Source organism: Salvia splendens, chromosome 16 (assembly GCF_004379255.2).
Source record: "Salvia splendens isolate huo1 chromosome 16, SspV2, whole genome shotgun sequence".
NCBI classification, from domain to species: Eukaryota; Viridiplantae; Streptophyta; class Magnoliopsida; order Lamiales; family Lamiaceae; genus Salvia; species Salvia splendens.
The window spans coordinates 5,927,105-5,951,671 of NC_056047.1; the positions used below are offsets into that span (position 1 = coordinate 5,927,105).

At 36.0% G+C, this 24,567-nt stretch overlaps 2 protein-coding genes across 2 annotated transcripts; both read right to left on the reverse strand.

Annotated features, from left to right (window-relative positions):
- Positions 1-1,040: 1,040 nt before the first annotated feature.
- On the reverse strand, positions 1,041-15,050 carry LOC121771538 (callose synthase 5-like). The gene is made up of 42 exons (XM_042168346.1): positions 14,950-15,050; positions 14,001-14,188; positions 13,596-13,923; positions 12,834-12,934; positions 12,036-12,157; positions 11,846-11,942; positions 11,653-11,763; positions 11,441-11,569; positions 11,261-11,353; positions 10,862-10,953; positions 10,605-10,731; positions 10,366-10,503; positions 10,209-10,285; positions 10,048-10,126; positions 9,848-9,970; positions 9,664-9,778; positions 9,200-9,537; positions 8,921-8,973; positions 8,763-8,823; positions 8,597-8,678; positions 8,452-8,501; positions 8,241-8,327; positions 7,732-7,854; positions 7,544-7,638; positions 7,349-7,433; positions 7,126-7,286; positions 6,518-6,641; positions 6,348-6,442; positions 6,150-6,249; positions 5,881-6,032; positions 5,444-5,553; positions 5,219-5,341; positions 5,063-5,131; positions 4,361-4,550; positions 4,150-4,261; positions 3,948-4,067; positions 3,751-3,866; positions 3,591-3,674; positions 3,224-3,336; positions 2,916-3,145; positions 1,546-2,580; positions 1,041-1,440 (listed from the first exon to the last, which is right to left on the reverse strand). Exons 3-42 carry the CDS (start codon positions 13,783-13,785, stop codon positions 1,210-1,212), a joined length of 5,733 nt encoding a protein of 1,910 aa, XP_042024280.1. The 5' UTR covers positions 13,786-13,923; positions 14,001-14,188; positions 14,950-15,050; the 3' UTR covers positions 1,041-1,209.
- Positions 15,051-15,082: 32 nt separating this feature from the next.
- Positions 15,083-17,549, reverse strand: LOC121771539 (cytochrome P450 CYP82D47-like). The gene is made up of 2 exons (XM_042168347.1): positions 16,358-17,549; positions 15,083-15,831 (listed from the first exon to the last, which is right to left on the reverse strand). The coding sequence occupies exons 1-2, from the start codon at positions 17,261-17,263 to the stop codon at positions 15,208-15,210; spliced, it is 1,530 nt and encodes a 509-aa protein (XP_042024281.1). The 5' UTR covers positions 17,264-17,549; the 3' UTR covers positions 15,083-15,207.
- Positions 17,550-24,567: the final 7,018 nt, after the last annotated feature.

Genomic DNA, 24,567 nt, shown 5'->3' on the forward strand with positions numbered 1-24,567 from the left:
AGAGCTTCTTCAAAACTCCAGTTGGTGCCACTATTGCCCTTTTCTGTGGTTATAACATGGCAATCAGTTCAACCATGTTCGAGTGGTTCAGTTTGTTCTGGAAGAGCTTCGCGAAGCACCACACACCCTGAAAGCAGTCCTTGCCCATTTGATTCGGCTAAAGAGGTTTGGAGTTTGAAGCTGCGAGACTATGAATATGATAATGAATATATGTGATGATTTTTTCTGCATCTTTTGAAATAGTTATTCTAAGGATGCATCAATTTCAAAAAACTGTCGAGAGGAGGAAATCCATTGGCAAATGGAGATGCACTTCTTCTAAAGCCTCCACCATGGGCTTATTCTTTGCGGACAGGGCAGGATATGTTCCATACTGGATACTGTTTATGATAGGATGTCCAGGCCTACCTCTGAAGCTATAGACCAAGCAATGTCTCCCAGCTTTGGGAGGTAAAAGTGAAACTTGTTCGTGTTAATTTTTCAGTTGAGAAGCAACTGGACTATCCTGATACTGCTGCTGAATCTAGGTGAAATGATACTGCCTCCAATTCTCCTCTAGGGAGATTTTCCCTTATTATTTTGAGGTTGAGATCATAGGAAATATGTCAATGATTTGAAGTTCAATAATATCGTAGATTTTTTACTATGTAAAATGTGTTGACACTTTGTGATGATGGAATATTAGATGCTTTATTTAGGCTGGTGTATTCATTTCTGGATTTTCTCAGGCATCCTATTACAGGCTTTTCCTGTATTTTCATGCAGTCGTTTTAATTTTCGTTATATGGAATATTGTTTGATGATTTGAGGCATAAGCTTTTATTGGGATAATGGGGAGGAATTATGTTTGAATGTTGTTGTAGAAAGACGAGAAAATAAAAAAAGTGGGGAGGAATAATGGTTTACTTAGCAAACAGGTCATAATGTTTAGTTTGCTGTGTAGTAAGACTAGTAATTAATAACGTATTTTGTAGAAATGATAAGAGTGGGTTAAACTATTGTTTGATGCATTCAATAAGTATATAGATATAGACGAGAGGTACTAAAGTGGAGTTGATTCCTCCATGGCTTTTATTCCTTTGTTCCCTGATTTCGGTAATACAAAATGGGTACAAAGAAGGAAAAATATGAGTATTTATTGAGATTGAAAAGAATCAAGCAATCAATATCTAAAAGAATTCCATGCAAGGCTGTTCCTCCCTCTGCCGCTCACTTGTCTTTCTTCCCGCCGGATAATAGCATTTGGATCTGGAGACCTCTGCTGAACGCCTGGTTGAAGAGCAGGCGTGTTTGGAATTCAATGACGAAGGGGAACCACGCCAAGATGGCGACGGGAGCGAATATCACTAGTGCCATCAGGTACTCATACCCTCTTGCCATACCTTTCACTGACCCCCACAACTTAAGCTTCTTCACCGTTGGCCTGCATGCTTGCGCGATCTAAACCATGGTTCAAAAATTACTACTATCAGTAAATACAAATATCAGCAGAGATGATAATAATAATAATAATAATAATAATATAGTAGTACAGTATATCATTACCAGTATAAGGGCCCATCCAGTTGGCAAGAAGGCTAATAAACTGGCAAATATATCTCCCACCGTCAGCCCGAGGAACTTTATGGCCAGGATAAGTGCCACTAGCAATGCGATAAACACCGCTAGTTTAAGTAGCCGGAAAGCCATCTGAAAATTGGCGCTCAGCTTCTGCCTCCCCATTGATAGAACCTTGAATATTATCATGGCACCAACGATTAGGATCCAAGAGAAAGCATAAACCAAAATACTAGTGTTCTGTTGGGCCACGTGCAAGTGATACACAACTCCATACTGGTATAACAGGAAACGAAGAGCAAGGAGGATTTCCATCAACCGCCCTAAAAATCCTGTGTGTTGGAGATGCTCTTGCTCCTCATCCCACCACGACTCCCAACTCTTGGTCGCTGGAACACCAATTCCACCACGGCTTCCCATCCACTTAGACCAGTCTTCAAAGTCCTCCACTATCTTCTGCCATTCGAATCCGCAAGGATTGAAAAGAAATGGAGCAAACAGCCAGGATCCCACAAGGAACCACATTGACATTGTCACAAACGTGTAGGTCATTGAGTTAGAAGCAGCTGTACTATATGCTTTATAAACTATGAGCAAAATCATGAGTTCTAGAGCTTTTGTGAAGTGGCTTCTTGAGTACATTCTGTAGTTTTCTGCAAATTTTTCATGTCTAACCACAAAGCCACGCCCGGTGGCTCGGTACTTGGCTCCACCATGCAGAACCGTTCGCCCATAGTAATGAACCTTTGTCCCGAGAGAGAAAGTAAAGAAGACAGATGACTGTTGAAGCTGCATGATTATCATATCACTAGCTGCTGTTCTGAACCCCCTCTCCAGTCCAATTTCCATAATCATCGGCAGTGACATCAAAATACCTAATTGAACAATTGATTGTGATGCCATGACAACCTTGAGACCAGTGTTTCCCCTAGTTCTTGCAACCTTGACTATTGTCTCCTCCAATCCACTCAGAGAAAGATATAGCTTACCATACAAGTAGGCATACACTGTAAGGACCACCAGCTACAAAACATTTGCAAACAATGTTGGTTATCAAAAAGGTTATCAAAACATTGATAATCCATGTAGGATAGAAACACATTACCAAGAAATTATTTTACAGCACCAAGAACACTGATATTCTTTGTTTAAATTAAATTTTCATCTCTAACATACTATTAGCAGACAAGCAGATATGTAAATTTCTAGAAATGCAATATTTGATAATAAACATTGTTTTCTTTTAGCCAGTCTTGAAAAATAATAGATGCTCCAAGTATATATCATTCTAAACAATAACTGCTAGATTTTAATTTTTATGTGAGAAAACCAATGAAATTCACAGTAAATGGTCATACCATTGAGCTGATGTAGAACCCTATAGTCGTATAATAAAATGACAGCATGCGGAAGAAATCAAAGCGATGCCCCAGTCTGTATATGTCACGGCTAAGTGTCTGCTCCCCATTACCACAAGCAACTTTGGCTTCAAAAAGTGAGATCTGGTTGAAACCAACATCTCTTCCCTTCCCAACTTGAATATATTCATGGTGAGTGACATTTCCACGTCTTAGCATTGAATTGAAACCTACAGAGGGTAATACAGATCAGGAAACATATAGTATACTGTAAGCATATGTTTCAGACGTATGGGTTGAAGTTTTACCAGCAAATATATCCTCACTGAGATTGATTCCCCTTGAAGATTTACTAATGCCTCCCCGGGTTATGTGAAAAATCCGATCAAAAACATCCGGATGTCCATAATGGAACCGTACCCTATATAATAAGCATTAGACAAAAATGAATCAAATGATGTTAATCATTGCAGCAAACCAGATGGATTACCAAACAGTTCAGTACAATATTTTCAAAATATCCCAGAAGATTTGAAGAAATGCCAAGAAGACATTAAGTAGAAATGAAAGATTAGTGGTGCTCCCCTTCACTGAAGATAGACAAGCATGCATACTGAGAACAAATTCAGAGAGAAACTAATATGTGGTGGTGTGTTAGATAAGGAATCGACATACTTTAAAGGTCTGGCAAGAACCCTCTGACCAATTGTAACAAAGCTTGTTTCTTGCAGTGACATGAACCAAGCCAGCGATGAAACACTGGTTGAACATATGAGAGTTCAGAGAGAGAATTCAGAAGTTGTACAAAATGGACTGAAAGTTAAAACTGTAATACCTCCCAGTGAAAATATGTTCACGCACACCCAGGATTGTAGGCGGTCGCACCCCATGATCCTCGTTGAATTCCTCAAGTAGGTTGCGCATTTTAAAAGCTTCTTCTAAGTAGTTATCCTACAAAGGAAACAAGAAAGAATGTTTAATTTTCAAGACAAACTCTCATGAAATTAAAGGACAAGGCTTCAACAACTTTACCTGGTTCATATCGATTGTCTGAAGAGCTTCCCCACGTGTAAAAATGATTGCATGGTTTTGGTTTTCAGGTTTACCTTCTCCAATCTTTGCTGGCCCTGGTAGCTTTATGCGGTAAATTTCCTTAAGAAGAAACAGACTAAATCAGTATTGGGGTTGAATATATATCATTTAGTACTAAATGCAGAACTAAGAAAATATTTGCCTGATCAAGATTATCAACAGCTTTGATCAGAACAGAGTAATAGACCCTCTGGCTTTTCCCACCCTCCCTTTCCTCAACTTCATCTATATATGCTACACGAAGAGATGGATGACTGCAAAAACATAAGAACGCAGTGTAATAAAATGAGATTACCACCTACAAACGAAAATAAGATATAATGCTTTAACATTGTCAGTATTGTTCAACTTACTTAACCATCAGATTTAATATGTCTGTTGCACGTCGATCTCCACTACGTTTCTGATTTCCATAATTCTGGCAGGTGGCAACGTAGGTGAATTTCATGTCAGCTACAGCATCTAATTGATTATAGAAAGATCTCTGGCTCTTCCTTTCTTCATCTGATGGATCTATGACCGTTTTATAACCTTCTTGTAGTACTGCAAAATTTAGGCAGAACCAGTCATTAATATACCTTTCTATTAAAATTTTTATTTAGAAAAGGTTCCTTTGAGAAATTTGGTTTTGGCAGCAGCCTTCGTGCACAAACAGTTAGTTCCATTTCTTTACCTTTCAATGGAAATGTTGAAATTGTTCGACTTCATTCAGTTCTAACCATTTTTACCTTATGGAGTATTATGTATACCAGCCAAATATTAGAATATATCACAAGCATATTCTGATCATCTAGTCCTATTTGTCTTCTTAGGGGGTGTTCGGTTTGGAAGATTGTATCCCGGAATTAAATGTGTAGTGTGTTTGGTTCATGAGATTCAATCACACAACTCAATCCTAAATGGATAATCATGGGATGATTAGTTATAGCTAACCCCCTGCGACTAAAATAATCTCACAACTCAATACTAGATTATATATTGGTACTATTTTATCTAGGAAACCGAACACCACCTAAAGCTTCTCAGTAAGATTATCATTTGGTAGTTTGTCTTACCCTCTTCAGAAGCCATGTCAAGAAAAGCCTGAAGTCTTAGGGCCCTTCTATAGTACATCATCCCTCTGACTGCAAGAGAAATAGAAATCACTCAAAGAAGTATGAGGCTAAAGGAAGAGCAGGAACATCATGAATAGAATGTGCAACTTAGATAACCTGTTCTGCTAAGAGTCTGTCCTCTCAGAGAGGCCCAATGGCGTAGTTGCAGTACGTTTTCTTCATTTTCCCATATTTCGGAACTTTTGCAATTTAAACGCTCCAAGAAGTTATCCCATTCATCTGAATGAAAAAATTGAGTACATGCCATTAGATGGTACTATATTAGCAACATATGATAATCGAATACCATTATGTTTTCCTGATTTGGAATATTAATCAGACCTGGATATATCCTTTGGAGGTAATAAATGATAGAAACACCATCTTCATTTTCCATTCTAAGATCAGTCTTAGAGTAGAGAGTCTCCTCACTGTAATATGGAGTACAAACACTGCATGCCGATAAATATGGTTACTACCTTATAAACACTGATCAGCTCAGCTAGAAAAAGAATGCTCCTCGGACTACAACTTATCATCTCAAATAAATGTTGCTTAAAGAATGCAATATTGTAAGAGGTAGGTTAAAAAACCAGCTGCTATCATAAACTATTGCCAATTTCTTCCCACCGAGCCTCTTGAAATTAACTTAAAGTTCTGTCAGATAGAATATCACATGAGAAATTGCAGTACAAATAGCTCTCAACTCAATAAACACGCACATACATATCATGAAGGTATAAGATATTCAAATCACAAATACTATAAATATTATTCACCTGAATGACAGCATTTTGCGCACTCGAGGTGCACGTGGCATATTCATAAAAAGTGAATTGGAGAAAAATGTTATTCTCCTACGTGCTTCAAGGTTTGTTGGGATATCGATTGCTGATTCTTTAACAGTTAAGAGGAGATAGAGGCGCCGTATCTGTGGAACAAGCATAGAGTTTATAACACTTCTTTTATTGCTAGATGCTACAAATTGGGATGTGTTTGTAACTGGATAGACTACTGGATTGTTCTATGCAAATGCAGCTTCATATACCTGCTCTTCCCATTGTGCTGTATTTGGGGGAGGAAAAGCAATACTGGCGAAAAGTTGATTCCCGAAATCCTTGCTACCTTGACCAACTTCAGCAATTTCACTACATTCAGTGAAGCACATTATAATTTCACAAAATGAGAAGACTACAAGATAGTAAAGATAGTTTCTATAGTAATAAATACTGCAGCATCTACGAACCGGATCTCATTCACCATCATATCACGGGTAACTAATTCTAACATATCTTGCAGCAGTAAAACAACAGTATCTTTATTGGATGGATCACTGTCTTTCTGCAAGATCAAAAATTCACTCAGTTTCCACAGATGCCAAACTTTAATTTGATATTTTGATAAGAACTGGCTTACCAATATCTCCACAAGTTCTATAAATTTCTTGCAAAGATCCGGCAAAGGCTTCATTCTGAAATTCTGAAGGAATGTATAATCTGATATGCTATTTTCAATTTCTTTTATGATCCTTCCAGTTATCCTGTTCAAAAAAAGCATATATTAAAATATTCAATATTCAGTAAACGCAATATAAACCCTCAAGCCTTTAGTCCAACCCTCCCTGGGAACTAACACAAAGAAAGAAAATTGTTTTGCATAGATTATTGAGATTCAAATGAGTTTTGGGTTTTGCATTATGTACAAACAGAAGCAATATAACTAGGACAGGTGGAATACTATTGCAGAAACTACAGTGTTTATTATTAACATTTGAAAATACTAGGGATTATAGATACACTGTAATTCCAGTTCGGGTCTTTGAAAGATAGCAATCTGCAAGAAGTGAATTGGAGGGGACAGAGTATAGTTATTCAGATTAAAGTGTTGTGAAGTGGCTGAAACTCAGAAGCACATAATGAGCAATCATGATAAAAATGATATGCAAAATAACACGATTCAATTTTTTTAAAATCATAAGCGAATGACAGTTAATATTATCTTTAAAACAATATCAGAAAAATAACCTTTTCTCAGTGTCGCCAGTGATCAAGGCATTAAGGATAAGTTTAAATGACTCGTAGCATTCAATCACGGCACATTTCATATACTCATCAGCACATATCCGCCTCCAGAGGTCAGCATCCTTGTATCGAAAGTGAGTAGCCATATCCAGTGCAATTGGAATCTGCAAAGGCAGAAAGTGAAAAAGAATACAGACAAGATAAAACTCAAAAAGCACAACTTTACCTTGCTAGCAAGCAAGAAGGGCGGCCACTGAATTATTTTTAGGTTGGGATCAGATGAATAAGGAACAAGAAGCAGGTCCATCTCCCTGAGGTAATAATATAGCTTTAGTTCCCATCTAAACATTAAATTTAAACAAATGGTAACGAAAAAAATGATACTAGTATATAAGAAAATAATCAAAACGATGGAGCTTTCCTGTCACTTATGAGATCTTCTTCTCTAAAGCTACATATTACATCGTTCCACAGCTGTGCAAATTTTGTGGCTTCACCTCTTTTACTTGCAGTGACCTAAAGAATGAAGAAACACGAAGATTCTGAAAACTACAGTAGCCATATTTATTGAAGAAGTGAAATGGTAACAATACAGGGTGAAAAAGTAACCTGATCAAAGCTCTTTGAAAATGAAAATCCTTTTTTCTTAGCTTTATCAGATGGTACTAATTGAGTATTGAATGCACCAGGCAAGGACATAAAACGAGACCGCAGCATTCCAAGAGTTCGAATCTGAGGAGGAACAAATCGAAATTGAAGTGAATAGAGTGTGAAAGCACTCTTAGTATATGAAGTTATTGATTGATTACATAAAAAGAATGTTCTCAGAATGTTCCCACAACTAGACATGCATAAGTATTCCTTTGTAGACAAGAAATAGGAAGACACATTAAATTTAGATAGTTATTAATTACAGATATGACAAAGTGACAGGATTTTTGTAACAGTAAGACACAGCAAAAAAAATGCTGAAGCATGGGATGATCAGCAATTGGTTTCTTTCTGTCATTTATTTGAAGATTTAGTTCAAATTCAAAGATTTCTTGAGCAAGTAGTTGTTTGCATGTTGAATCAGAGGACCAGTAAATCATAAGTCAAAGTAAAGATATAGCTTATACCTCTCCAAGACGATCATAGGCTCCAATAAAACCCCCACACAAGGTGGAGAATATGGCATACCAAATCTGGAGATCCATGAAGTAAACCTGCACACAAAGTCACAACTATGAAAAAATGGATAGTGCAAAAGAGGAAGTAATATGGAGCAGAAAGAAATGGAAAGAATAAATTCTGATGTTAAGCTATAAGATTAATGATAAGAAAGCACACCAAGATAACTGGTGCCCATAGTGCAGCAATAGCTCCATAGTTGTGCTTAGCTGCATTGGTACAACATGATCCAATATGTTAAGTTGAGAGGATTACTCTTGCCAACACTTAATATCCCAAGATTCCCACTAGAATGAATACATACCATGTGGGAAGAACTCATGCCAGGTATAAGTAACACGCTGAATGTTCATTATATCTTGAGTGGGCTTCACCATAGGCTTTATCTGAATTAAATGAACATAATTATAAGGAGCGGAGCAGTTGACACTATCTGCATCCTATTGACTAACAAAAGGATGAGAAAGTACCATCATAAAATAGCTGGATGCAAATTTTGAAGACAGAAGTAGCACCCAAAATAGAGTATATCTGTTTCAATTACGACCAACGTATCCAAAAAAAAAAACAAAGTCAGTCTCAGATGCGACGAAACAAATCCATAGATTAGAGAACTTGGGTAACATACTTGATAAGTGCAAATTGACTTTCGTGCATTCCCCTTCCCACATAGATTCTTGGCTTAAAATGATAAACAAAACTTTTAGAGACCAGGCATATGCTTATACTCAGAACACAGATCAATGAAAATAAGACAACGCAATTGCACCTAGGTAAAAAAAAATGGAAGCATCTCTAATATTAATAGTAGCTATCTAAATATTCCTTCATGTTATTAAGCATCAGTTGGTTTGAATGTATGAGTGACTGAAAGAGTAAAGAATGATGATGATGAGAACAAATATACCTGTGACCACCATAAGAACATCCTAATGATATGCCAATCAGAATTCTCAATGAAGCGTCGCAACATGGGGAAAACAAATAAGGTTGCATTTAACAAATTCGGTAACAGGTATATAGCGACAGCTGCAATGTACAGAGGAGGTACGCCCTTGACATCATCAAGGAATGAAAATCCATCTTTGATTTTGGCAAATGAAAATGACTTGGATTGGAGCAAATAGCACGAAGGAAGGATGACAGCCCAGGCTAAGCTGACAACTAATTTTAGGAGGGTCCTCAGAATTCCAGTGAACTTCCATCTAATATAGCTTGGAAAGTTCAAAATGATGTCCAGAACACCTACAGGGATTTCAAATGAATCTTGAGTAAATAAGCAACACAAGTAAAGACCTAAACTCAAGTTGAAATGTGATTGATTAAGAAGAAATTTCAGCCAATATTTTGAAGTTCTTTGAATATGCATACTCTGAACGACACGAAGAAAGGCTGCTGTGATGAATATGCTAGACATGTGATACACATTAGCCGGCTGGAAGATGTTGAATACAGAAACACCACTCCAGGCTATGATAATCATAATCTGCAGATACCAATCAGCACAATCACCTAATTGTCTCAATTATGCCTTTCATCAGTTCTAATTGTGTACCTGTAGAGCCAGAATAAGAAATGTCCACAGACGATCAAGACTTCGGAATATGTGCCAAAATGATCTTGTTTCCGCGAAGAATGATTTCCCGAGATTTTGTGGATTTTTCGGAGCATTTTTCCCCTGAAACAGCTGTATTACTCAGCAGACAAGCAAGATTTTGAATCTGGCCAAATAAGTTCAACTTCTGCCTCTGTTACCTGTTTTATTTCTTGTGCAGATTTGAAAAATTCACCATCATCGCGCATTGGCCATCCCAATTTGAAGCAATCCGATGACCTATAGTATTTTCCATATCCTAATTAATAGCATAGATAATGAAGCTTACTTAAAAATCTATACTATCAATTCAGCTATTTACCAAAAATACTCATTCAGGTCATCATAGTTACACCAGGAAGTGTGGGGGGCAGTACCATTTTTACTTTTCTTAGCTTCCTGCAACCGTATAAGACAGATTAGGTTATCTTTGGATAGACACAAGTTTACAACTAGTCTATTCACCTGAGCGAGAATACCTTATCAATCACTCGATAAATGGGAGTTATAACTTTCCTCAAGAAAGATTCATCATCTCCACCATACGAAGGCTTGATGTTTTCTCCTGTTACAATGCTTACATTTCCAGCCAACAGTCCATGAAGTTCATATGCCATCTGAACATTAACATTTGTACAAATATATCTCACTTCGATCATGAATGTCAAAGGAATCATTAAATGGTTCTTCAGTAATGCAAGGATAAGAAATCACTCACATTGTGAAAAATATAGCATAGACACTCCGGCATAAAGCGCAAATTGGCTGCTTCGCCCCAGATAAGAAGATAAAGCCCCATATACAGAATCTTTCTCTGTTGCACTTCCAGCTGACCTTGGGGGAGTCTGTGGGCAGTTAAGATTGAAATATTAATCTAATCCAACAAGGATAAAATTAAAATGTACTGATGAAATTGTTGAAGTTAGTTATCTAGTTCAGATAGCCGATTTTCAGGGCAGAGTAATTTCAACTAACCTTAAGCTGTGTTTTCTTCCCAAATATTTACACCATGTCTTGTAGTTCTTGAACAGCTTATTCAGCAGTGCATCAACAGCTCGATCATCAAGCTAAGGAAAAGTAACAGATTTTAAGTTAACCTCCCCGACACAAAAAATCAAGTGCAGATTAGATGGTTTTATTTTTTTTTAATAGCGGGACATGCTGATCAAATTGTATGTCCTGTAAATTTGCATGCAACAAGTTCATTCACAGCAGTAAAGATGCGGTTTCGGTAAGTCCAAATATCTATATCTCTCCACAGTGAACACAGTGAATGATGTTGAATATTAGGTAGAGCATATGTTTTATGTAAGGAGATGTGAAAACTGTGAATTTCAATATATTCAGAGGAGCAAACAAATAGAGGAGACATACTTTGTTTTGCACTTCAGGCTTGGGTACTAGTCTTATATGAATATTTGCAAGGAGCAATATCAAATGCTCCCGTTGGTTCCTGACACTGTCCTTCTGTAGATGCCAAAAGAAGCCAGTATTTAGTTATCCTCATCTTAAACCACAAAGGAGTTATCTGGTTCAACAGTTCACAAGACATGCCTGAAACCCGAACATCGCCCTCAGCCAATCAAGAAGGTCCAAATCACCACTTCTCTGCCGTTGTTGCTCGAATGATGACGGCCATGTCAAGCCACGAGTATTACTTAAAGAAGCTACAGCAGCTTTCACCTGAATTTTCAAAAGAAGCAATGACTTGATATTACAAATACAATTAAACACACGAATCAGTGTTCAAATGCTGCGAAAGCCACCTCTTCAAGCTGCATGATAGAGTGTGACGCTCCGCCTGCATCCAAGGGAAGAATATTAAATGGAACACAAAGTTCCGCATTTGCTTGGACATCATTTGCTGCGGCCATAATCTGTAAAACACCAAAGCTTCCTCACGTGCACGTTTTAACTAAACCATCACCGAAGCCTTCATATAGTTAGGTAAAAACTGACCTCAGGCGCAACCTCCTCAACTTTTTCGGTTTTGTTAACAGCACAAAGCACTTCGAACAATACCCCGGCTGTCTGATAAGCTTTTGCAAGCTGAGCTCTGCCAAGAACAACTATTGTTAACATTACCTTCAATTATATAAATGTTACTTGTATAATGATCATTGAACTAATTGCTTCAGAACTATCTCACCTATCAGTTTGGTTCCCCTTGTTAAGTGCCAAAACATATTTCTTGTAATATTGCTTGTAGTAACTCTCAATCTCCCGCGAATCAGTCTTCTCAACCCGACGCTCCATAGATGGTCCATCCTCCTGAATACACGATATTAATAAGTTTCTTCTTGAGATATAAGGAAAATCCAAAAATTATTGAACAAATCTTCCTTGTGCTATCATCCAATCTTTTAGCTTCTTTTCAACAAACAAAGAGGGGATGGTATAATATGTAAGAAGATGAACAAATTCTCCGTGGAATATAATGCATTGCTTATAAGGATATTTGGCCTCTTCGGGCAATGCATTTGTATCAAGTGAAAGCAGCAGAGCGAGTGTAATTTGGATGGACAACTAAAACAAAAAAAAAATGCCTTCAAATAACCCGAAACAGCAGAGAGAGTTCTATACGTAGTGCTATCACCTCCACACTAAACTAACTCCCAAAGAATCGGTAAACTGAAATAATCTCGAGTTCTTTTTTTTTTAACATTGTGGGGATTGGGAAGAGGACGAAGAAGAATAATTATGGATTAAGGGAATAAAGTTTAAACTAAATGTGATTCTCATTCAGCATATTTATATTGCTATTTTTAGTATATATTGGACTTGACTCGGTGAAAGACGGCTATTTCATTTTTCAAGTATATTTCAAGTATTGGATATGGTAATAATAACATGATAAGTTTCCTTAAAGCATTCTTATAGTAGTAGATATTTCAACACTACTGTGTGCGCCAGATATGCTAAAATGTACAGTAAATTATTAACATACTCTCTGTAATCTTTGGTGTAGACTAGTTTTGAACTGCCGTACACCACGTCCGCTTGAACTGGGATCTAATCTGTGTGCCTTCTCAAACCCGTAAACACGGCCTACAACAGGAAATAATTAGCAATCTGCAGAACTAGTAAAAAGAAAAACATTTACCATGTTTTGCGTCATATTCAATGAACTGGAATCCAAAACACTATGCAATAAGTAAATATATTTGGATCAATTAATGTAGAGATATACTAACTGATAGTAAATCTCTGCTAGGACGGATCATGTGGAATTTAAGATATATTAATATTACATGTAGCTCTAAATGAACACAGTAGATTTTATTAGCTCTTTATAGCTCCTATTTAATTATTTGTGTGGTTTTTCAAATCAGTTCAATTAAAATAAATCTGTATATCTATATATGTATCAATAGCATCAACACACAGGCATATACACATAACTGCGAAGGTAGTGAAGATGATCGGATATCGTGCTCTGAATAATAAGAGCTCATCACTTCTGTTTCTCAGAAAAATGTTTTTGCTTTTTTTCAATCGAAACCAAAAACAAACAGAAAACTGTGATCAGAAATGAGAGAAAACGTAATCAGAAACAGGACAAATTAGGCAAACATGCGATCGGCATGGTGAATTGGAGCAACGTCCTATTTCATGAATTCACAGCACAAAAAACTGGAATAGATCAAAATTTCTCCAATTCGTGAAATAAACAGAGGTAAAGAAGACAGAGGCGATAGATCAAGCGTACACAGGTAGGCAATGCGAGGACGCTCCTGCTGGATCTCGGAGGCGACGCGCAGAATGGGGGCGATATCGTACTGCAGCGAGGAAGGCACAACCTCATTGTCGAACACCTCCATCGAGAAGGTGGTGGTGGCGCCGCGCGACGCCCGCCGCGAGAGCGACGGTTGCCGCCGGTAGTTTCCGGTGGATGACATGATGTTCTCCGATCGTTAGCTCCGTGGTGAAAAACCTCTCGCGATCTCAGCCGATCAACAAACAGATCCGATTCGCATGAGTTCTTCTCGCTCTCTCCGTTGGTGACTCGCCTCTACCACAAATTCACTGTAAAACACCTGAAAAAATCTCAGTGCATGAAATCGAAATGGACTGAACGTGTAGAGAGATGCGGAGAGAGGGAAAGATTTATAACAGAGGCCGAACTAGATGGAGGGAGATTTTGAACGGGAAAGGCGACCCCACAAGTGGATACGTGGCATGCTTTGAGCCTCTTGTGGGCCGGCTTTTAAGAATCTGTGTGGACCTCTGTGTGCATGTATGTAGTCTCGTCATGTTCTTCGCCTTCATCCTCATTTTGTGAATCGGAAACATTTTTTTAATCTGTATGTTAAATATAAGTGTTAAATCATTTTAATTATTTTTTCCCGAAATTATAAAAACATATCTTACGTATTGTATTCTAATTAATTGTGCGAATCCAAATGTGTTTCGGTTATATGTGCATATGAATTTCGTTATGTATGTTATTTAATTCGTATCGTATGTTACATGATATGAAGATTAACAAAAAATATACACAATAATTAGTTGAATATTGATTTGCTTTCTATTGTGAGTTCAAATTAGACTGTATATCCGAAAATGTAATTTTATATTTATATAATGACCTATAATAATAATATAATGTTCTTCATTGTATTGCTATGATGCCCTAATCTAATGTACATAATGCCCATAATGTCCTAAGTTCAATGCATATAATGCCGAAAAAAATTGCATCCCTCAATTCCCAAATATATGTCTCATTTTTACCAGACACGGGTTTTAAGAGATATAACAAAAAGTGGATTGAAAAAAGTTAGTGAATGTGAGTCTTACGTTTTATATTAGTATTATAATAAAATATGAGTAAAATGGATTAGTGGGATTTAAGGTTCATTACCAAAAATTATAAAAATGAAGTGAGTAATAAGGGACATATAAAAATGGAAAACTAAAACACATAACAAAAGTAATAGGAGTACCAAATATATATATAGATAGATTTTTGTAACTACTTAAGTTAAGAAGTAAATGTCGTAGTTAAGGGTATTAGTAACGCATGGAACGAACAAGCTCATTCCTAAGAGACAAGTCGGGACCTGCATTGTGGAGAGGTGGAGGGACGAGTGAGAGTTGCCTGGCGGCTGGCTCGTTCCTTCACTCCCGTGTCCTGCACTTTTTTTCATTTGTTCTGATTTATAAATTATAGTCTTTCATTTTTAAAATTGCATATGAATGTAAGTAAAATATATAGACACGTAATTTTAAATAATACTACATGAGTAATAGAATAAGTCATAGAATAAGAGATGAGGAGGGTATGATTAAGAGTAGAAGGGTGATGGGTGGGTAATAGACTAAGTATATAGGGTTGGTGGTAGCCTTGGTGAGATAAGAACATCAAGAGGTGTAGCTTTGCAGTTTGTCAATCCAGCACTCTCAGTCATATCAATAGGTTGATCATCAGGTGTGGAGAGGTCAAATGACTGCAACAAGGTGGCCAACACTATTTGCACCATTTGCTGCCCAAAATTGGCTCCGGGGCAAATTCTCCGACCTGCACCAAACGGGATCATCTTGAAATCTTGACCCTTGACATCCACAATTTTACCCCCCTCGATAAACCTCTCTGGCCTAAACTCCAAGGGGTCCGCCCAAACTCTCGGGTCGCGATGCATCTTCCACATGTTGACCATCAGCCAAGTCCCTTTAGGAACATCGTAGCCTCCGATTTTGCAATCTTGGGTTAGCCGCCGCGTCCCACCTAATGGCGCCGGGGGATATAACCTTAGGCTCTCTTTGCATATGGCTTGAAGATACACTAAATTAGTGATGTCTGATTCTCTCACTACTCTTTCCTTCCCCACATGCTTATCTATTTCTTCTTGAGCCTTTTTGATGACGTGGCGGTTGTTAAGGAGGACGGAGAGTGCCCAGATGAGTACGACAGCTGTAGCGTCTGTCCCACCCGATATCAAATTCTGTCATATATCAATTGCTGTGTAGCATTAGGATTGCTATACATGGGTCAGGTATAAGGTTTGAACTTCTGAGTTTTGATGTTTTTGGCCACAAATACCATGTTGCATTGACTTTCAGAGGGAAAATTCCCTTATTTGTTCATGATTAAGTGACACTAAATTTACTCAGCTTCACCTTAACAAATGTAATGAAAAGTTAATAGAAAAAAATTAGTAGATCTGCCTGTCATTAAATGTCTCATATTTTCTTTTACCCATCCACTAGTAAATGTCCTATTTTACTTTTAACATTTTTGTTAAATAAACATTATATTCCACTATTTCATTCTAATCAGTTTGCTAATAAAATCATACCGTTAAAGGTAGGACTAATATCCTACTAAATTTTTTTACCCAAAAGTCGAGAATTTTCTTTTTTCGCCGACCATAAATGAGACATTTAGTTCCATATAGAGAGAATATTTTTAAAATAAAATACGAGTGAAATACAGAAAGGAATCGTGGAGGGACGAAAAACAAAACTTACGCCACAAGTAGCTTTGATGATGGTGTCGACATCATAGTGGCTCTGTAGATCCGCTCCCTCCATCACGGATATCATCACGTCCATAAAATCCTTGCCGGAGTTCCCCTTTTGCCGGTGCTCCACCAGCCACTCTCCGACGATGTCATCCAGCTCCTTGGCGGTCCTCCTCATCCTCCGCTCGTGGCCGCCGAGATCCAGCCACCCGAGGTACGGCAGCGCGTCGGCGGGCACGAAGTACCCCGCCAGGTGGAAGAAATCCCTCATCACCCGGCGGCACCGCCGCGCCTCCTCCGCCTCGTCCCCGCCGCTGTACCTCTTCCCCGCCACGACCCCGAGGACGGCGTTCATGCTCAGCTCCCCGAACAGCTCCTTCATGTCCACCATCGCCCGACCCGACCCGCACCGCGCGTGGAGGTCCTTCAGGAGCAACGCCGTCTCCGACGCCCGCGCGCTCCGCTGCAGCTCCACGCGGCGGGCGGAGAGGAGCTCGACGGAGACGAGCTTGCGGAGCTGGCGCCAGTAGGGGCCGTAGGAGGAGAAGCCGAGCATGGCATGGTCGTAGGCGAGGTGCTTCCCCGCCTTTATCGGTGGCCGCGACGACACGGAGGCGTCGTAGGTGGTGAAGAGCTCCTTGGCCAGCTCCCAGCTGCTCACCACCACCGCCGGGTGCACGCCCAGCCGGATCCCGAATATCGGGCCGTATTTGTCCGCTAGAGTCGCCAGGTTTACGTGTGGCAGCCCGACGCGGCCGCTCACCACGTCGAGGTGCCCCACGAAGAGCCGAGCCCCCGCGGCTTCCGGCGGGAGGTTGTGGGGTTTCGTAGCGAATCTTGACCATACTAAGTAGGAGAAGAGAAGAGAAAACAAGGCAAGAGCGGCGTAGGCGGCCACGACGAGGTACTCCATAGCAATTGCTAAATTAAATAAACTCAATGTTTTTAAATCTTCACAATCAACGGGCTATTTTATGAATTGCTAAATGCATGTGGGCGTGCAATTAATAGTGTAGCCGCCTCAAAATGTAGAAGTGGTTAAGGTAAACATGTGGAAAATTTTACCATATACACAATTCTCAACTCCACCTAATTACTTGCATTAAACATCCAAATCTTACTTAACATTAGTTTGCCATATAGTGATGTTTTAATTGATTCGCAATAAAAAAAAAGCTTATAGTTGTATAGGAGTACGTAGTTTTCTAAATGCCATTAATTTCTCTTCATAGCACGTAGTCACAAATTGAATAAAAAACAAGTGAGAATATTGTTAGCTAGAATAGCTCATAAGCTACGTTAGAAATGACTGAAATGTTGCTAATCAATAGTCTTCACTTGCTTTTGTAGCACGATTTTACGATACTAATGTGTAATATTGTAAATTACATTAACTCTGCAAACAAAGTCATACATTCCACTAACTCATTTCACTCGCATTTTACTAATAAAACACTATCTAAAAATGGGACACATGTTCCATTATTTTTTTCCATCTACTTTTCTTTATACTATATTTTTAATACCCCTAATAACTCAGCAAAACTCCTAATTGTGGAGACGTGGACTGAGGGAGTATATGTACTGGTATTTTGAAAAAGTGTAAGAGTATGAATTTTTCTCTATATTGTTGGACCATGTAGTATTTTTAGGATTTGGGAGATAGACCAGGTGTTGTGGCCCGTGGGTTTGGATGATTTGAAAATGCATGAAAATGGTCAATTGCCGTCCCATTCTACTTGTTTGGTTGGTTTTTTAATTTTCTTATAGACCCGGTAAATATTCAGACGCGGTCATTTCTTGTGAAAACAAACATGATAGGGTGTATAAACCTGATACAGAACATGCCTCTTATCTCATACACCTCTCTCTCAAAGAGCTTTTGAATTTCCTAAACTGCCCTCCATCTCCGGCGGCGCCTGAAGCATGAACATCACCGTTCTGGTTCAACAATTTATGTTTCCGATACCGGAGATCGGCCTTCTGAATCAAGAGCGTGGCTGAATTGATTGTTGTGAATTGCAGTATATTATGTATTTAAACATACATAATTGGAGTGCTTGTTTGAATAATGGTAGATAAATAATTACGCATTTGGTGATTTATTCTTTTGAATGACGTGGGTGTCGCACGAATTAATATTTTATAGGTTTTATGTGACATACTTCGAACTATGGGGCAAAATTTTCAACACACAATCTTTTTCAACAAAATAATTTTATAACTAAACAAGGACATAATATGTTTGAAATATTGTCAAAACATAAGAAAAAACACCATGCGAATAATAAACGTGTTTGACATAAAAAGATTGATAATTAGAGGAAAAAGTTGAAATAGAGTCTTTCATTATTTGTTCACTAGTCTCTTTATAAGAATCTGATAAATGTAATTGAAAGCTTAATCAAGAAACTAATAGTACAATATATTGTCCATATGCTATCAACATTATTTGATTTTAGTATAAAAGTGACCCAATAAATTAAAGATATAGTAAGATATTTAAAAGTATCACAATTATGGTTATATATTCCCTCCGCTCTATTACAATTGAAACATTTGCTTTTCGGCATGGAATTTTATGTAGTGTTGTTTTATGGTTGATAAAGATAGATAAAAAAATAGAAATGATGTTATTTCCATTTTAGGAAACGTTTCATTTTTATGCGCATAAGTCATTGGTTGTGAACAATTGAGCGAAGTGATTTGAGAGACGGCGGCGAGTACCCGAAACACTCAGGAGGACATATTTCTGGGCATTTGTAATCAGGTAAACCAAGGTCACTACATGTAGCTGCGCATCTCTCGCATTCCAAGTCGGCAGACACCATTGCATAAGTAGCAGCAAATATAAGGACTACGAAAATTGTAATCAAATCTCCCAATCTTGACGATTTCATTTTTGCTAATTATTATTTTTCTATGAAAATAGAAATATTTGATAGTGAATTTATCTACACCGTTTGCATTTATATATACTTTTCATTCCCCTATTACTTCTTCTTTTTTTGCGTTAAAACAACTGATTAATATTCAGAGGTAGGGGTTGCCAAACTTAATTACTGAATTTAATGAACGTTTTAACTTTTATTTATGGTTATGTTTTGTGCTATTAATATTTTATTGGATTTATATCTAAGAAACCAGATGCGTTTATTGTTATCACTCTATTTATTCGCATGTTTCACTTGAGATGACAATGTATATTTACTGTGAATGCTCTGTTGAAGTATACTATATATTAAAAAACAATTTTCGGAGTTAATTCAAATTTAATAATTGCTTTGTAGTATATTGTAAAACTCAGTTTCCCGTTAATGAGAATAATAATTGTTTCATCACATTATATATTTTACTATTTTAATGGATAATGACAGTTTTAATTAATATAACTAAAACGCTAAAAAGAAAAACAGTTTGAGTCTTTTGCATTGTAGATTGAATGGTGAAACAAATCATTATACTAGGTGACCCAGGCGGTGAAATATTTTACATGTACGGTGTAGTTACCCAAATTTACATAAAACACAATTGAAAAGCAAAACTAAAATAAACTTTATTTCCAAATCTCTCATAAAACATAAAATAGGTCAAATTAACGTTTCCCTATACTATTTATTGTTTAAACATTTAAATATTGATTAATTTAAACTCATTTATATATTATCTACGTCTGGAATGAAGATTAAATAACTTTTGAATCAATATTTCTAATTGATTGCTTTTCCTAGTAACACACCTATCATAATTAAAGGCCCAACTTATATAGGCTTAACGTTGGCCCAATATATATTAGTAGAATGGGTCCAATAGATATACACTTTTAGGTGTGTACAAGAGCAAGACATAGTCAATTCTGATTTATCTAGATGCAAATAAATTCACACGCATAGTTCCATTGTCAAACCACCACTCTTCAATTTAATGTACCCATAAATTAAGGGGAAAAAGTCAATGTTCATTTAATTTTGTGCTTTAACTCTGCTCCATATAAAATGATTTAGTGTTGAAACATCATCTGATTTGGAGGAGAAATCGATCACAGCCACTATCCATCATTCGATTTTAGTGGTCCTTATATCCCACTTAATTAAAACAAAATAGTAGCTGAAAAAATACATCAAATATAAACCAATTCAAGTAGTATTTATTATTAAATTTTGAATGTGATGGAAAGAAAAAATGAACTTTGAATGTGTAATCAATTTAACCCTATGGTGTTTTTCAGTGACAATTTTATACGACGTGGATAAGACATGACAAAATTAATATTGACAATACATAAAAAAGATATCGTTTTTATGATTAATTAGGTAGATTTTTTATATATAATTTAGATTATATTTTTATTATTATGGGATGCATGTTTAATTTATGGAGTATTATATTTTTATTGTTATTGGATGCAACGATGTGGTTTTGATCATGTTAAATATTTTGATATGCCGCTATCATACCAAGGCATTATTGTTTAGACATTTCAACATGCTACATTGGTTTCAATTTGGACAAAATATATTTTTTATGGTTTATGTTAAGAGTTGGTGGTAAAGACTTGAGTTAAATTATAGTAATATAGTTGATTTTCCGGCAATTAGCCCTAAAAACCTGCCATTACTGTTTGATCGGTCTATGAGTTCCTTTTCTTTCTTTCCTTTTTCTTTTAAAAATAAAATTGACATGTTCAATAAGCGTTAATCTAATAGTACATAAAAGAGGTTGACTTTTGTGAGGTGAATTTTTGTGTGGTCGAATCAGATTTACGGTAAGGACCAATCTGTAACTCATTTATGTAAATTCATGTTTCTGTTTTGATGTTTTGTAAATTTACAATTGAGAGTCAAAACAAAAATAACATGTGATTCCTTTCAATTCTAAAAATGGGAACACAAACCTATTTAAATGTTTTTTTCCCTTTTCATTTTTTGTTTTTTAAGATGATAAATATTGATTTCCTATTTATCATATAATGATTAAAAAACTTGGATAGAATTTTTCATTTGAGGATTTAATGATACCCGTCTAATTCTTTGAGTCTTCAGCGTGTGAAGTCCGTTTAGTTTAGGTTTATCCGTTTTTTATTTCTTATAAAATTAATCTATTTGGATGTGGAACAACCTACGATTGGAAATAAATTGACCAAGAAAATTGTCAATTATTACCATATATATAAGACTTTGAAACTTGACCCTGGTTCAATTAGTACAGCGGCATTGAGCGTGGATTTGATTTGACTCGGTCAAATTCCGAAACTGAATCAGTAAACACAAGGGCAATTTCAACTTAAATAAAAAAAATGTAGAAATAAGGGGCTGTTTGATTTCGGAAATCAAGAAAATAAAGTATAATAAGACCCAACTTTAATTATTGTCATTTTAAATCCATTTTTTCTTCACTCCTAGTTTAAGATTCTTCCATTTGGTGTGTTCCATTTTTCTCTCACAGATTATATAAAATACTCTATTAAAATAGACACAAGAGACAAGTTAAAAGTATTCGTAAAATATTGCAAATTCACATTAAAATGTCACCAATAATTCAAAGTTGAGACTAAGTATTTTTTAAGTAAATACTGTTTTTTCTCTTTTAAGTGTTTGGGACTCATGTCCTATTTCCTTACCATTCCCCTCCGATACCTACTATTTATTTATGTAAAATTGTTATTATTAAACACATTAACAATGAAAATGGAATGCGAGTGAATCCAACCTTTTCAGTTGATGTACTAAAAAGAAAAAAAGTAAAATCATTTTCATCACCATTACTTAATTGAATTTTAATCCCAATATTTTAATTAGGCAATCCACATTTTTGTAGTTTACTTTCTAATACTAGCTCTGTATATTATACTCCCCAAAAAAACTTTTGTATTTAGTAGTAGTACTTAATTGTGTTTACGAGAGTTTTTAACGTACCAAAAAAATTAAATTGAAAAAAATACAGCAGTACTAGTATTATTATATTATATAGTGGTCTTAACACCTCGGACTAACCTTCTTTCATATAAAGAAAAATCAAAAAATACCTCGGACTAACAAAATCACCAAAATATGAGGGACTTTTATTATTCCTAGATTACAATCTAGTCTACTATAATATATAGCAATCTTATTAGTATTGTGCTTCAGTTATTTCAACTTGCTAATGATCCTAATCTCTCCCTAAAGACCAAAGTAAACATGGATGTGGTGACTTCTTTGATGTTTTTTGGCCTCATACAGAGTATCTGTGTTAAGAATAATTCCCAGTCATTTTCAAGTAAAATACTTGGTACTATTATTTATGAGAAGTCTTCTAGTATTTTCTTATTGTGAGCCAGAATAAATGGATTTAATAGAGAGTTTTATATAGCTATATAGAAGTTAGGCAAAGACTTTACTAATTTCTAATTAGAGTTTATTAATTCTCAAGCAATTATAATCCACTAATCTCTGGTTAGAGTTTACTAATCACAATCAAAACTTAATTATAATTGATGCATTGGAACGTACCTCAAAGCCAATGTCTATTTTAAACTCAAAATATAGCATAGTACTCCCTTCGTCCCTGAAAAGTATGAATATTTGGTTCAGATACAAATTTTAATGTATAATTGGTAAGTGAAAGAGAGATAAATGATAGTGTAAGTAGTATTATTGGAGAGTGAGTTCAACATCATTAGTAGTATAATGTAATAGGATATATAGATAAAATGATGTGCATGAGTAATGTGTTGTTAACTATTCAAAGGGCGAACTAATAAGAAAATAGTTTATTACTTTTCAGGGACAGAAGAAGTATTAATTAAATTATCCATCTAAACCTTGTAATTTATTTCTTATATTATTGATACACCACTCTCCCCGAAGCAATTGTTGTACTGCCTTTATGTAAAAGATATAAAATGGATAAAGCTAGAGAAATAGTAAAAGTTAGTCACATTTTACACGCCAATCATGTTTGTTTGATAACTACATGCACATTTTATACAAGATTGAATCCAGGCCCTCTCAACTTAGCCACTTGATTTTTATATATACCAGTCATGGAAATTAACTTAAAATAGTTGGAGTAATAATCTCTTTTTTCTTTTAGGAGTAATATTTATTGAGCTTTTTAGTGGATGATCACATGTGCTACTACTATTTGAAAAGTTCAACTTGTATTTAGGGGCCATTTGAACAAGTCCAATATACAGGGCAGTGTGTGGAACCAATCATTTCCACTTCCAATGTAAATTAGGTGAAACGATAAATTCGAATCTAGTGTCGTTTATTTTATCATATTGTCTTTTTTTTCCCCATCCAAGAGCATCCCCACATATGAATTCTTAGTATATTTTTAAAAATCTCTCTAATTAACTTATATTTTATTTTCTAAAATATCAAGCATCGTAAAATAAATGATTTATATCTCATTTGACTTAATTTAGTGATTAAATTGTGAGTTTGGTCTTAAATTCTTAGGTATATTATAATTTAGTACTCCATTAGGAGCATGATACTCATATTTTGTATCTCCAGTTCTCCTATGTTATGTTTTCATTTCAAAAGTTCTTATGCTTGAGAAAAGTTTTAATTTATGTCCCATTTAATGGAAACATGTTTTAAAATATGATGTGCATTTGATCAAATCGTATGATATATGGCATGTCACAATTTAGAGGCTAGAGAGAAGCTCTTATGATAAGGTCAATAACTTAACATATAAACCAAATTAGAAGTTGTGATTAAATTTTGTACATCGAAAAAAATTAACGAAATAGGAGTAAGTAACAATTCTAACCCGCCAAAAAGTTAGTATGATACTATGAAGGATTTGTGGGCCTTTCTGGCGGCTAGGACTATGAAAATGAAGTCAATTTAATACTTACTAGTAAATTTTGTCACAGCATACTTTGACAAAATACTGTATAAATTTATTATGCCACATTTCTTATTTTCAATTATTTATATGTACTGTTTCTGCATGCCTATGTGACTATTAAACCTTAAAATATATTTTCGTAGAGTATGCTATTGAAGGCCGCCATTTTTTTGGCCTATTTTCTTCATTATATGCACAATTCGATCATTTTAATTTACTGATGAATGTATTGCGGTTGTGTTTTTATTAAAAATGATACTCGTATTAATATTGTAGCCTTCCATGTCAACTTATCTGGTAAATCAGATAAAAATAATATATTAATGCACTTAAATAAATAGGACACTCAATCAATATCTAGCTAGGCTAGAT

What these genes read in the sequence shown, in the direction of transcription:
- LOC121771538 (XM_042168346.1), bottom strand. Translation starts at nt 13,785, where the DNA reads ATGTCATCCACCGGAAACTACCGGCGGCAACCGTCGCTCTCGCGGCGG. An exon ending in TTGAGGAGGTTGCGCCTGAG is followed by an intron (nt 11,764 to 11,845) that starts GTCAGTTTTTAC and finishes GGTGTTTTACAG; the next exon opens with ATTATGGCCGCAGCAAATGA. An exon ending in ACTGGCGACACTGAGAAAAG is followed by an intron (nt 6,642 to 7,125) that starts GTTATTTTTCTG and finishes TTTTTTGAACAG; the next exon opens with GATAACTGGAAGGATCATAA.
- LOC121771539 (XM_042168347.1), bottom strand. Translation starts at nt 17,263, where the DNA reads ATGGAGTACCTCGTCGTGGCCGCCTACGCCGCTCTTGCCTTGTTTTCT. An exon ending in TCATCAAAGCTACTTGTGGC is followed by an intron (nt 15,832 to 16,357) that starts GTAAGTTTTGTT and finishes GATATATGACAG; the next exon opens with AATTTGATATCGGGTGGGAC.